Source organism: Carlito syrichta, unplaced genomic scaffold (genome assembly GCF_000164805.1).
Source record: "Carlito syrichta isolate Samal-C Ts95f unplaced genomic scaffold, Tarsius_syrichta-2.0.1 Scaffold309682, whole genome shotgun sequence".
Lineage (NCBI taxonomy): Eukaryota > Metazoa > Chordata > Mammalia > Primates > Tarsiidae > Carlito > Carlito syrichta.
The window spans coordinates 78,817-92,893 of record NW_007253778.1 but is presented as its reverse complement, the minus strand read 5'-3'; the positions used below and the strand labels follow the sequence as shown (position 1 = coordinate 92,893).

Below are 14,077 nucleotides of genomic sequence, written 5' to 3'. Positions count from 1 at the left end.
TGAAAATAGATCATTCCTCAAGAACAAATTTAATTAATGTGATCTGTGACAATATTTCTAGTTTTTTTCAAAAACAGGTTATATTGTCTTTTATTGATTCATACCTATGAAACTATGATTGTTGTTAATCCCTGCATGCAATGCTTAAAAGTAGAGGAATTTTATATTTAATTAAAATTAAATTCCTACACATAAAGATCACATTATGCTAAATGGGACTATTTGTTTTCTGATGTTTTTGTTGTTTTTGTTGTTTATAACATATGTTAAAATATGGATACATTTCTAACCAAATCATATGATCATGGTGTAAAGAGCCTGATTTCCAGTTGGGCACAGTGGCTCATACCTGTAATCCCAGCACTTTGGGAGGCAGAGGCAAGAAGTTTGCCTGAGCTCAAGAGTTCGAGACCAGTCTGAGCAACATGGTGAGAACTCGTCTCTACAATAAATAAATAAAAATATTAACTGAGCGTCGTGGTGCATGTCTATGGTTCCAGCTACTTGGAAGGCTGAAGCAGAAGGATTACCTGAGCCCAGTAGGTTGAGGCTGCGGTGGCTGTTAGTGTGCCACAGCACTCTAGCCTGGGTGACAGAGTGAGACTCCGACTCAAAAAAAAAAAAAAAATCAGTTGTTTTCCACTCCCCGTCCTTGTTCCAGAGTCCACACAATATGAACCATCTTTGGATAGAGTTTGTTCAAAAGATTGATACAAGTTTCCAACTTAGGTTTGAGCACCTGTCCAAATCCTTTAGCTCAGTAGCAGTACTGATGCCATTAGACTGATTGTGGTTGTTAGATATGGGTTAAGTACATGGATCACAGAAGCAGACAGAGTACTTGAGTCCACATCTATCTGGACAAACTATTGTATCTGTCTAAATCTCAGTTTTCTCAACTGTAAATTGAGGGAAATTTATAATACCTGCATCATAGGATTTATGTGAAAATTAAATGGAGAATCATAGTGGTTTTGGAAACAAACTTTCTGGATTCAAATCCTGGTCCTGCATCTTCTTAATTGCGTGACTTTGGCCATTCCACTTAGCATCTCTGTGTCCAGGTGATTCATTTGTGAAATAGAAATAATGGCACCACTTGATAGGGTTGTTGTGAGGAATAAATGAGTTAACATATGTAACATGCTTAGAATAAAACCTGGGGCAGAATAAGCAAAAATTATTGTTTGAAAAACAAATTAAGTAAAGAACTTTTCCTTTATTTGGCAATCTACAGGAGTTTAATGATAGTTATCATACAACTATTTTTACTACGGAAGTCAAAAAGTGTCTCCCAATTGGTTTACAAGTATTTAAAATGAGAGTTACAGCAAAGAAATATGATGCTTTATTATAATCAGTAAGCAGTATTTGGTAGGTTCTAAGGGTGATATTGATAAATGAAAATTTTATAGGTCATTTGAAATGCTAAGAAAGGATCCTAAGAATATATTCTGACAGTTGCCCTTCTTAGGGCCCCCTTTACATCTCTGTTCCTAAAACTGTAGATGAAGGGATTCAACATGGGAATCACCACTGTGTAGAACACAGACGCCATCTTGTTCTGGTGCGTTGAGTAGCTAGACTTGGGCATCACATAAATGAAGGTGATAGTTCCATAGTAGAGAGTGACTGCAGTGAAGTGGGAGGTGCAGGTGGAGAAGGCCTTGCGGCGCCCCTCAGTGGAGTGCATCTTCAGGATGGTGATGAGGATGTAGATGTAGGAGATGGCTATAACACACACTGTGACCACAATGATGGAGCCAGAGGAAATGGAAGGGATAATTTCAATAATGGAGCTATCTGAGCAGGAAAGTTTCAACAAAGGAGAAAAATCACAGAAAAAATGATCTATTTGGTTTGGTCCACAGAAAGACAGGCTCAATAAACAACTAGCAAATGTCCAAGCATTCACACATCCACCCAGATAGGAAGTCCCCAGTAAGAGAATGCAGACTCTTGGGGACATGTGGGTAGAATACAATAAGGGTAAGCAGATGGCCACATAGCGATCATAGGCCATAGCTGCCAGTAGGAAGCACTCAGCTGTCCCAAACATGACTACAGCGCAGAACTGGGCTTCACAGCCAGAGACAAGAAGGGCCATTCCATGTCTAAGGAATACTATAAGCATTATAGGCATGACTGATGTGGAAAGTCCAATGTCCACAAAAGCCAAATGACTGAGGAACAGGTACATGGGGGTGTGAAGCTGTGAATAGTTTCTTTTTAAAATGATTATGCAGACATTGCCTGTTAAGGTGACAACATAGATTACTAGAAATAGCACAAAGAAGAAGACACAAAGTATAGGATCTTTGGTTAACCCCAAAATGGTAAACACTGTCACAGTGGTGTGGTTTCCAACCTTCATCTCCTCTATGAATTTTTCTTGTCTAAATAAATATAAATATTCATTTGTTATATGATTTCATTTCATACATTTCCAGTTTTCTTTTTTCCTCAGACTCATTCACAGTGACTTCATCCTCTGCCCAATAATCTGTACATATTGGTGTTCTACAGGACTATTTTTTGTTTTCATGTCTCTTCCTCTGCATAAAAATAGTTCAACCTCACTCTCTGGAAAATTCGTTATCTTCTTTTCTTCATAAAATCTTTATATAAAAAACCTCTTTTATCTGGACGCCTAGACAGATCTCTCAGTCAAGGTAGAGATTCATATTGTCAATGATCGATATGGTGTCTCCAGCTGGAAATTCCACAAATGCCTCAAACTCATTCTCCTCCATATCAAAATCATTTTTTTTTTGACAACTCTTCCTGTTTTTTTTAAATATGGGAAATGACACCACCATCCACCCAGTCTCTCATGTCTGCAACCTGGGAGTCATCCCAGCCTTTTTTCTCTTGTATCACATCGAATAAAATCCTACTGATTTTTTCTACAACTTAGCTCCCAATTTTATCTCTCTCTTTTTCACTATTTCCAGTGTCCCTACTTTAATCAAGGTCTTAGTCTTTTTTTTTCCTCTTTAATTACCTGTTTACCTCCCTTGCTTCTTTCTTGCCTCCTTATAATTCATAACACATTTGCCTGAGTTATATCTTGCTAAATAAGCATCGGATGATGCCAAAAGAATTGTTTAAGCCTTTCAGTGCTTTTTCAGGCCTTCATAATAAAACCTAACTTGCAATATCCTCTTTGATTTGCCCACTGCATATGACTCTGCTTGTTTCTTTGGATGTTTCCATCTACCTCTCACACTGACACAATCTTCCTGAACAATTTAGAGTCTTCTCAACCTAGACATAATAAAGGTCATATGTAAAAAGTCCACAGTTAACATTATATTCAATGGTGAAAAAGTGAAAGCTTTCCCTCTAAGACTGGGAAGACAAAGATGTCCACTCTCTCACCACTTCTATTCATATCAGTACTGGAAATCATAACCAGAGTAATTGAATGAATGAATGAATGACATCAAAATTAAAAAGGAAGAAGTACAATTTCCCCTATTTGTAGATGACATGATCTCATATGTACAAAACCCTAAAGACTCCATCAGAAAATTGATAGAACTAATAAACAAATTTGGTAAAGTTGCAGAATTACAAAATCAACTAAAAAAAAATCAGTACTGTTTATATAAACTAACAATGAGCTATTTGAAAGGAAATTAGAAAAACAATTTCACTTACCATAGAATCTTAAAGAATAAAATGTCTACGAATAAGCCTAACTGAGTATGTGTAAGACATACACTGAAAACTATAAAACATTGCTGAGGCCGGGCTCGGTGGCTCAGCCTGTAATCCCAGCAATTTGGGAGGCCGAGGTGAGTGGATTGCCTGAGCCCACTGGTTCGAGACCTGCCTGGGCAACTTGGCGAGACCTCATCTCTACAATAAATCAAAAAAATTAGCCGGGCATGGCAGCACGCGCCTGTAGTTCCAGCTACTTGGAAGGTTGAGGCAGAAGGATCGCCGGAGCCCAGCAGGCTGCGGCTGCGGTGGCCGGGAGCGGCCACTGCACTCCAGTCTGGGTGACAGAGTGAGACTCCAACTCAACAAACAAACAAACAAAAAACATTGATGAAAAAAATTTTAAAAACACAAACAAGTAGAAAGACATCCTCTGTTCATGGATTCAAAGAATTGATCATTATGAGTAAAATATCCATACTGCTTCAACAAAATACGAGCAAACCAAATCCAATAGCACATTAAAATAACAATACAACACAATTAAGTAGGTTTTATTCCAAGGATGCAAGAAAAGTTCAGCACACATAAATCAACAAATTCAATAATAAGCAAAATTAAAAACAAAAACCATGTGATCATCTTAAAAGATGCAGAAAAAAATCCCTTGATAAAATTCAGCAAGCCTTCATGATAACAACTCTTAACAAACTAGGCATAGAAGGAACAGGAACATACCTCAAAACAATAAAAGTAACATACAACAAACCCATAATCAACATAATACTGAATGGAAAAAAAATGGAAAGCATTATCCCTAAGAACTAGAACAAGACATGGAAGACCACTTTCATCACGTCTTAGTCAAAGCAATCAAGCAATAGAAAGAAATAAAAAGGCATCCAAACTGGAATAGACAAAGTCAAATTATCTCTGTCACTGATGATACTAGGTTGGTGCAAATGTAATTGTGGGTTTTGCAAGTTGAAATTTGCCATTTGATAGTGGAATACATTCCTAATAAATGAGGTTATGTTATACATCATTTTAATGCACATTTCTCACTTATTTTTTAGTAATTATCTATTGCTTTCTTTTTTATATTTATTTTAGACTGTGGAAATGATGTTAGACAAAAAGCAAATTCAAACAATTTTCTTATTTGAGTTCAAAATGTGTCGTAAAGCAGTGGAGACAACTGCAACATGAACAACACATTTGGCCCAGGAACTGCTAATGAACACACAGTGCAGTGGTGGTTCAAAAATTTTTGCAAAGGAGATAAGAGCTTTGAAGATGAAGAGCATAGTGGCAGGTCATCAGTTGACAATGACCAATTGAGAGCAACCATCGAAGCTGATCCTCTTACAACTACACAAGAAGTTGCCAAAAAACTCAACATTGACCATTCTACAGTTGTTCAGCATTTAAAGCAAACTGAAAAGGTGAAAAGGCTCAATAAGTGGGTGCCTAATGAGCTGACAAAAAATAAAAAATATTGTCGTTGTGAAGTGTCGTCTTCTCTTATTCTACTCAACAACAAACCATTTCTAGATTGGATTGACATGTGACAAAAAGTGGATCGTGACATGTGACAACCAGCAACAACCAGCTCAGTGGTTGGACTGAGAAGAAGCTCCAAAACACTTCTCGAAGCCACACTTTCACCAAAAAAAAAGGTTTGGTGGCCTGCTGCTGATCTGATGTACTACAGCTTTCTGAATCCTGGTGAAACCATTACCTCTGGGAAGTATGCTCAGCAAATCTATGAGATACACTAAAAACAGCAATGCCTGCAGCCAGCATTGGTCAACAGAAAGGGCTCAATTCTTCTCCATGACAATGCCCCACTGCATGTTGCACAGCCAACACTTCAAAAGTTGAAAGCATTGGGCTTCAAAGTTTTGTCTCATCCACCATATTCATGTGACCTCTCACCAACTGACTACCACTTCTTCAAGCATCTTGACATCTTTTTGCAGGGAGAACACTTCTACAACCAGTAGGATGCAGAAAATGCTTTCCAAGTCTTTGTTGAATCCCGAAGCTCAGATTTTTTATACTACAGGAATAAACAAACTTATTTCTCATTGGCAAAAATGTATTGATTGTAATGGTTCCTATTTTGATTAATAAAAATGTGTCTGAGCCTAATTATAATGATTTAGAATTCACGGTCTGAAACCACAATTATTTTTGTACCAACCTAACATACCCTAAAGCCTCGATCTCCTCTAAAAGACTTCTAGTTCAGATAAATTCTGTAATGTTTCAAGATACAAAATCAACATATAAAAATTAGTAGCATTTCTATATACAAATAACAATCAAGGTGATAATTAAATCAAGAGCTCAATTCCATTTACAATAGCTACAAAACAATTAAGATACCTTGGAATACATTAAACTAAGAAGGTGAAAGATCTCTATAAGAATAACTACAAGATACTTATCAAAGAAATTGAAGAGTACACAAACAATTAGAAAAACATTCCATGCTAATTAATTAGAAGAATCAATATCATTAAAATGACCATGCTGCCCAAAGCAATCTGCAGAGTCAATGCAATCCTTATAAAAACACCCATGTCATTTTCCACAGAATTAGAAAAAACAATTCTAAAATTCATAGAGAACCAAAAAAAGAGCCCAAATAGCCAAAGCAATCCTGAAAAAAATGAAAAAAAAGCTGGAAGCATCATAGTACCTGACTTCAAATTATACTACAAGTAATCCAAACTGGTATAAAAATTGACACATAGATCAGTGAAACAGAATAGAGAACACAGAAATAAAGCCATATACATACAGCTGCTGACAAAACCAACAAAAACATATCCTGGGGAAAGAATACCCTACTTAATATTTGGTGCTGGGAAAATTGGATAGTCATATGCAGAAGTATGAAACTGAATCCCTATCTCTCATTATATACAAAAATTAACCAAGATAAATTAAAGACTTACATGTAAGACCTGAAACTATACAAATACTAGAAATGAATCTAGGAAAAACTCTTCTGGACTTAGGCATAGACAAAGAATTCATTACTAAGACCACAAAAGCAAATGCAACAAAACAAAAATAGACAAACAGGACTTAAATAAACCTAAAAGTTTCTGCACAGTAAAACATATAATCACCAGAATGAATAGACAACTTATGAAAAATATATTTGCAAGCTATGCATTCAAGAAAGGAACAATATCCAGAATCTACAAAAACCTCAATAAACTGAATAAGAAAACTACACATGGCATCATCAAAAAGTAAGCACAGGACATGACCAGACCTTTTGCAAAAGAAATCATACAAATGGCTATCAAGCATATGAAAAATTGCTTAACATCACTAATCACCAAAGATATGCAAATTAAAACCAAAATAAGATACCACCTTACACCAATCAGAATAGATCTTATTAAACAGTGTTGTCAAGAAAAAGGAATGCTTATACGCTTTTGTTGGGAATGTAAATTAGTATAACCTCTATGGACAATTGTAAAGAGATTTCTGAAAGAACTAAAACTAGAACTACTTTTCAACCCAGCAATCCCACTACTGGATATCTGCCCAAAGGAAAATAAATCACTATATCAAATAGATATTTGTACTTGTATATTTGCTGCAGCATTATTCACAACAGCAATGATATGGAATCAACCTAAGTATTCATCAAAAAATGACTGGATTAAGAAAATGTGTATCCAGCATGGCAGCATGTGCCTACACGTCTAACTACTGTAAGGCTGAGGTAGGAAGTTCACTTGAGCACATGAGTTTGAGGCTGCAATGAGCTATAATTGCACCACTGCACTTCAGCCTGGGCAACAGAGTAAGACACTGACTCAATTTTTTTATTAAAAATTTTGATATTTGTATATAATCATACATATAATATACATATATGTGTGTATTATACACAAAGGGGATCCAAAAATGAATTTGTTTATCAAAAATTGTATATTTATTCTTACATGTTTAAACTTCAGTCACCTTTAAAGTACTCTTGTTTAATGCAGTACACCTATTGAGAGTTTTTTTCCACTGCTCATTTTTTAGCTCATCAATTTTGATGCCTTTTAGCACTTCTGCCATTTTTTTGTTTCACCTCTTTCACATCAGTAACATGTTTCCTTTGGGGGACTTTTTTAAATCCGAGGAAACAAAAGAAAGTCTCTGGGAGTGATCAGGTGAATAGGAAGGGTGGGACACAGGGATCACGCCATTTTTGGTCAAAAATTGCTGAACACTCAGCGTGGTGTGGGCAGGTACATTATCACAGTGGAAGAACCAGTCACCTGTTTGCCACAACTCTGGACATTTCTTCCACAAATTGTGATGCAACCTTCTCAAAACTTCCAGATAAAAACTTTGGCTGACCATTTGATCCAGAGGAACAAATTCCAAGTGTACAACAAAGAGCCCTCCCTTCAAAAGATAATTTCAGGTTTTTTGGGGCCCTCCACCTTGTACACAGAAACTGGTGGAATTCAAGAATGTTCTGCCAAAAGAATAAATCTATTAAAGAAAACATCCAGATGTTGTAGAATTACCTTGCCATTCTTGTCCTACCTTTGACAACCCTCTTCAAATTTACAATCACCAATAATATTTTCTCTTGCTTGAAAAACCAGAATATAAGTTTACCTCCTCTGTGTTTTTAAGTGCTTACCTAATTGTTGGTTAGTTTTAGATCAATGGTGAATGTTGATGGCTGCACAGATTCCAGGAAAATCTCTCTTCCAGATTCTTTGTCATAAGGATAAAACATCATTTAGAATTTGCAGATTTTTAAGCAGAGTGTACTTTTTTCCAAAGATAGCCTTCATTTTTTGAAATTATATAGCTAGAGCTGGCCATATATTGGGGGAGTAGTAATCTATCAGGAGCAGCAGGCGATGTCAATGCAAGTGTTTCACCATCATTAGACATTAGGCATTTATAAATTAAAAATGATATGACATACTATTGCACATCCATTAAAAAGGTTACATTTTGGCTGGGCTCGGTGGCTCAGCCTGTAATCCCAGTACTTTGGGAGGCCGAGGTGAGTGGATTGCCTGAGCCCGCGGGTTCAAGACCTGCCTGGGCAACTTGGCGAGACTTCATCTCTATAATAAATAAAAACTAGCCGGGTGTGGTAGCGTGCACCTGTAGTTCCAGCTACTTGGAAGGCTGAGGCAGAAGGATCGCCGGAGCCCAGCAGGTCGAGGCTGCGGTGGCCGGGAGTGGCCACTGCACTCCAGTCTGGGTGACAGAGTGAGACTCCAACTCAAAAAAACAACAACAACAAAAAAAGTTAAATTTTTTAAAAATTGGCAAGACCAAGTGTTGGCACAGAAATGGAGCACCTGGAGCTCTCATACACTACAGATGGGAAAGGAAAATGGCACAGTCACTTTGGAAAACAATTTGGTAGTTTCTCATAGAGTTAGACATACATTTAGTATATGGTCCTGCAACACTACTCCTAGGCATTTATCTTAGAGAGGTGAAAATTTACATTCACACAAATGCTTGTATATGAATGCTTATAGCATTTCTATTTATAATTGTCAAATACTGAAAGAAACTGTATCCACATAATGAAATACAATTAAGCAAAAGAGGAAATGAACACACAATTTGAATGAATTTCCAAGTCATGCTGAGTAAAAAAAGTCAGTCTCAGAAGGCTACCTACTGTATGATTTAATTAGTATGGCATTCTCCAAAACACAAAAACATACAGATGGAGAATAGTGTTCAGGGTGGTTGGAGGTAAGACTACACAAAGGGGTGTACAAGGCAGCTTTTTGGAGTGATGTAACTGTTCTGCATCCTAATTGTGTTGGCAGTTACACAGATCTATACCTGCATTAAAATCCATACAGCTGTTCACTAAAAAATTATTTTTACTAAAAACAAAATAAGTCAAACAAGGGGAAAAAGATCTAGTAATCCAACAAATTGGATCATGCTTAAGAAGAACATGCCAAATATAATAAATTAAAAACTAATCCCCTTAGTAGATATTTTTCTTAAATAAAAATAAGTATGTTCTGTGATCCAAGGTAAGCAAATCCCCATGTTTTTCAATAATGATAACTCTAAACCAAAATGTTCTCTCTTGATTACTGTTTAGTTGCATTCTTGTCTGCATTCTCATTAAAGAGCTTAGTACCTTGTTCATGCCGCGCCATTACATTGTGACAAAGGCAAAGTTTCTTTGTTTGGAGATACATTTAACAGGGCAAAATTAATCATAAGTAATAAGAGAAGATGCAGAGAAATTTCTGCAGTGCAATGTAGTAATCCCAGGGCATACTCAAGATTCAGTTAAAATTAGGAAAAATAAGTTATATTTATCAGAATGAGAAAATAGAAGCGTGCAAATGGTGTAACGTTTGACAGATATAGTCAATAAAATTTCAGGGATCTAAAATTTCATACGTGTACATCTTTTCTTTCCATTAACTTCAACTAAAAAACATCGTTTTAGGAAAATTCTACAGAGTCACAAATTATTTTTGCATGTGTTTTCTTTTAACATTTCACATATTATTTAACCACTAAGAGAAATTCACCTACAAAACCTTAACTCTAATAGTGTCTCACAATTCATTTTGATTTATTTTAATTTTAAGGTATATGAAAGTAGTATTTATAGATTTGTAATCATATTATATATTCCATTTTGTAATTTGCATTTTAATTAGCATTATCAATAAAATATTTCCTATTTTCCTCAGCCATATTTATAGCTGAAATACCAGATAGAATATATGTCAAACTATTTTTATAATATTCATAGGCTTCACAATTTATCAATTGCTTTTCTAAATGTATCTCCCTACTACATATCCTTCCTTGCAACTTTTGTAGTCTTCAAGAGTCATGTTAACATGACACTGAGATTTTTCTACTCAGTATTGTTGGCTATACTATTTCTAGAAGCACAGTTTTCTGCTAACAGTATTATTGCAGTTCTTAAGGTTGTAAATATTTGCCTAAATAACAAATATCAGTGCTAACGCCTTCAAAATGTCTTAGTTTTTTTAAAAAAAAAATTGTAGAAATGTTTTACTTTGGAATACATAAGCATCAAGTTTCTCTGATGGTGAAACTGAGTTCTTTGAGTGAATTGTAAGGTACAATGAACCAATAGCTGAAACCTGTGGTTCATTAAAGAATGTGTTTTATTTTCTCATTGATTAACCTTCAAGTGTGTTTAAATTACTCTAGTGTCAGGCAGCTTACCCTTTGGTGTTCGCTTTATTATTAAAATATGTTCTTAATCTTATCAGTTGGTCCCCTGAGAATTTAATGGTACAAACTATTTACTTTTATATAAAAAATAATTAAAATATTTGAATGCAGCTTTACGATGCCTCTGTTACCTTCTCCCCCCTAAAATTACACATCATTTCTTTGGCCATCTCTCCCATGACATACCTTTTAGATCCCTCACAATTCTCTTTATCAGCCTCTGAACAGACCCTGTTCTGAGGAATGAGGACCAACACTGAGCAGCATGCATGTTCCTTGCCTTATGACTGAAGCAGAGTTCAGTGGGGGCAGCCTTCTTTCATCATGCTCATCATCTGAGCCTCAGTCTGCGCTGAGAGCACAGTCATGGATACCAGAATTAAACAATGAGATCCTATGCTTCCCACTGACCAGCTGCATTATCTTTCTGACCCTCAGGTTTTGCATTTATGAAATGGAAAGAATTGTTCCTATGATACAGCCTTGTTGTTAGAGTAAAAGAAATGATACCTTCAAAGTACCCCAAGGTGTTCGGTCAACCATCAGGCTAAGAACCTAATTTTCATAAAGTAAAATGAAGTATTGATATGCTATTAATTATTCAATTTTTATGAGAAGCATAATTTTTCTTTCAACACATGTCAGAAGTTTTGGTTTTCTGGGGGGGCAGTCACAAATTCAAAATAAGACAAGCTGAACAGCATCTAACTCCTTCTTAGTTCTGGGTTATGCCACTTAGATACATAATATGCCAACTGATTCTCGCCCTTCCTTTCCTCTCCACTGGACACCCATGGCTCCTTTTGGAGCTCTCCATTTGGGATACATTTATGCTAGCCCACCTGGTCAGAGACTCTGACCGCTCAAATATTCTTTCTCTCAATGCATAGGTCACTTTTTATGATAAGTGGAGGGCATAGGACTGTGAGCCTCCTCCAACCTATCAGGCTGCTCCTTCTCATTTCCTTTTCATATTCTCAGTTACACACATTTAGCAATGGCTTTGGCCATGGCAGACCATCCACACTGTCCCTGGGGATTCAGAGAAGTCTGGTTTGGATATACCCTGAATGGTCAATTCATGATGCATCTTTTGCCGAGGCCACATTTTCCGCAGGGGCCAAGAGTTAAACTTGATGAGAGTAGTTCTTTATTTTTAATTTCTTGATGAATAAAAATGGGAATTATTTTAGAAGAATTTATGAGCACTTACCTTTCAGAGCCAGAATTGTTGATGCTGATTTATTTATTTCCAAATAAATTTATAAAGTTCTGCTTTCCATTTAGTTGTATAAGCTAGCTCAGAACTGAACACTTGACAATGTGAATAATTGAATGTTCCCATTGGACAAGAAACATACATGCTATAGGGATAATTGTGGACATCTTTGTGAGATTGAAGGGGGAGTAAGAAATACTTTAATAGAACATGGGAAATCTCTAGGGCTGCCATTGCTTGTCCCTTTGAGAGAAAGGTCCACAGGTTTGTTGTAAAGAAATCACTTGTAGAGCCAGATGACTCATTAAATTGACTGGGGCCCTTCTCAAAGGAGCATCTATATGCCATCATGTCCTCTGGAATTTTTTCCTTCTTATTTCATGGACGTGAAAGGAAGAGTACTTGGTTTCCAAGAAGCATGACAACATTCAGAACAATTAGCTTATCTGCTTAATTGGGATGAGTATGATATCAATATACTTTCCAATTAAAATAGCTTTAAATCAAATTGAAAAGTAGCATTGGAGTTGAAGGAAGAAATAATAAGAAAGGAAATTAATACTTTGATTTAGAAACCATTTAACTGTAAAATAAAAGATGATTCTTTTTGAAATTATGTACACACGGGATTGTTCCTTATTTAAATGTCTCTGAAATATTTATTCCCATTCCTCAACAGAACAAATCAAGACACACTTCTGAGGCATCTAAGCACCCACTTTCCACTGAAGCAGCAAGCAATAAGGCAAAAAGTCAAGTACATTAGACATTTGACTCAATTCACACCCCAAATACTTCACCTTCCTTGTTATGACTTGAAGATTGACATTGGGGTCCATCATTCCTGCATTGACATTGGAATTTTAATAGAGATTGCATTGAAATTGTAGGTCACTTTGGGTAGTGTGAGCTTTTTAGTGATAAAAACAACAAATCAGACATAGAAAGAATGTACTTCAACAAATAGAGTTCATTATGACAAGTTCACAGCCAAAACTTTGCCTTGTGGAGAAAAGTTGAAAGTGTTTTTTCTAAGACCAGAAACAAGACAAGGATGCCCACTCTCACCACTTTTATTCAATATGATTTGAAAACTCTAGCCAGAGCAATTAGGTATGAAAAATAAATAAAGTTCATCCAAATCATAAAGTTGCAAAATTATCTCTATTTGCAGATAACGTTACCATATATATCTACACACACCCTAATGTCTACACACACACACATACACACCAAAATGTCAGAACTAATAAATTAATAAAGTTGCAAGGTACAAAATCAACATACAAAAATCAGTTACACTTCTTCACACCAATACAGCCCTATGTGAAAATATATCAAGAAAACAATCCCATTTACAATAGCACTCAAAGGAATAAAACTTAAGAATCAATTTTGTCAAGGAGGTGAAAGATGTGTAAATTAAAATTTTATTTTAAGATTGATGATTGAAAAAGAAACAAATAGGCATCTTGGCTCATAAATTAGCATCATTAATATTATTAAAATACATTTACTACCCTAAGTGAGCTACATATTCCGTAAAATCTCTGTCAAAATTGCAATGGTACAATGGTACCTGCACAATGAATATTTGTATACCTAACTCTGAATTGTACCCCATAATTTTAAAATAAAAAAATTTAAAAGTTAATAAAAATGCCAATGGTGTTTTTCAAAGATATTGAAAAAAACCCTAAAATTCTTATACATCCACAAAAGATTCCAAGTAGTTAAAGCAGCATTGAGCAAGAAAGACAAAGCTGGGATTGGCAGTCACTTGGCTCTGATAGGGGAGGAAAGGAGGGAGGAAGCAGGGGGGCATGAGGTAACACAATGGGAACCTGGTCCACTATCTGGGGAGAGAGGGCAGCTAGAAGACCAAACCTCACCTGCATGCAGCCTACTTATGTAGCAAATCTTCACTTGTACCCCACAACT

The 14,077-nt window shown here is 36.0% G+C and overlaps 1 protein-coding gene across 1 annotated transcript; it reads right to left on the bottom strand.

Annotated features, from left to right (window-relative positions):
• Positions 1-1,441: 1,441 nt before the first annotated feature.
• Positions 1,442-2,374, bottom strand: LOC103269969 (olfactory receptor 491-like). Its single transcript, XM_008067519.1, has one exon. It carries the CDS (start codon positions 2,372-2,374, stop codon positions 1,442-1,444), a length of 933 nt encoding a protein of 310 aa, XP_008065710.1.
• Between the last annotated feature and the right edge of the window lie 11,703 nt (positions 2,375-14,077).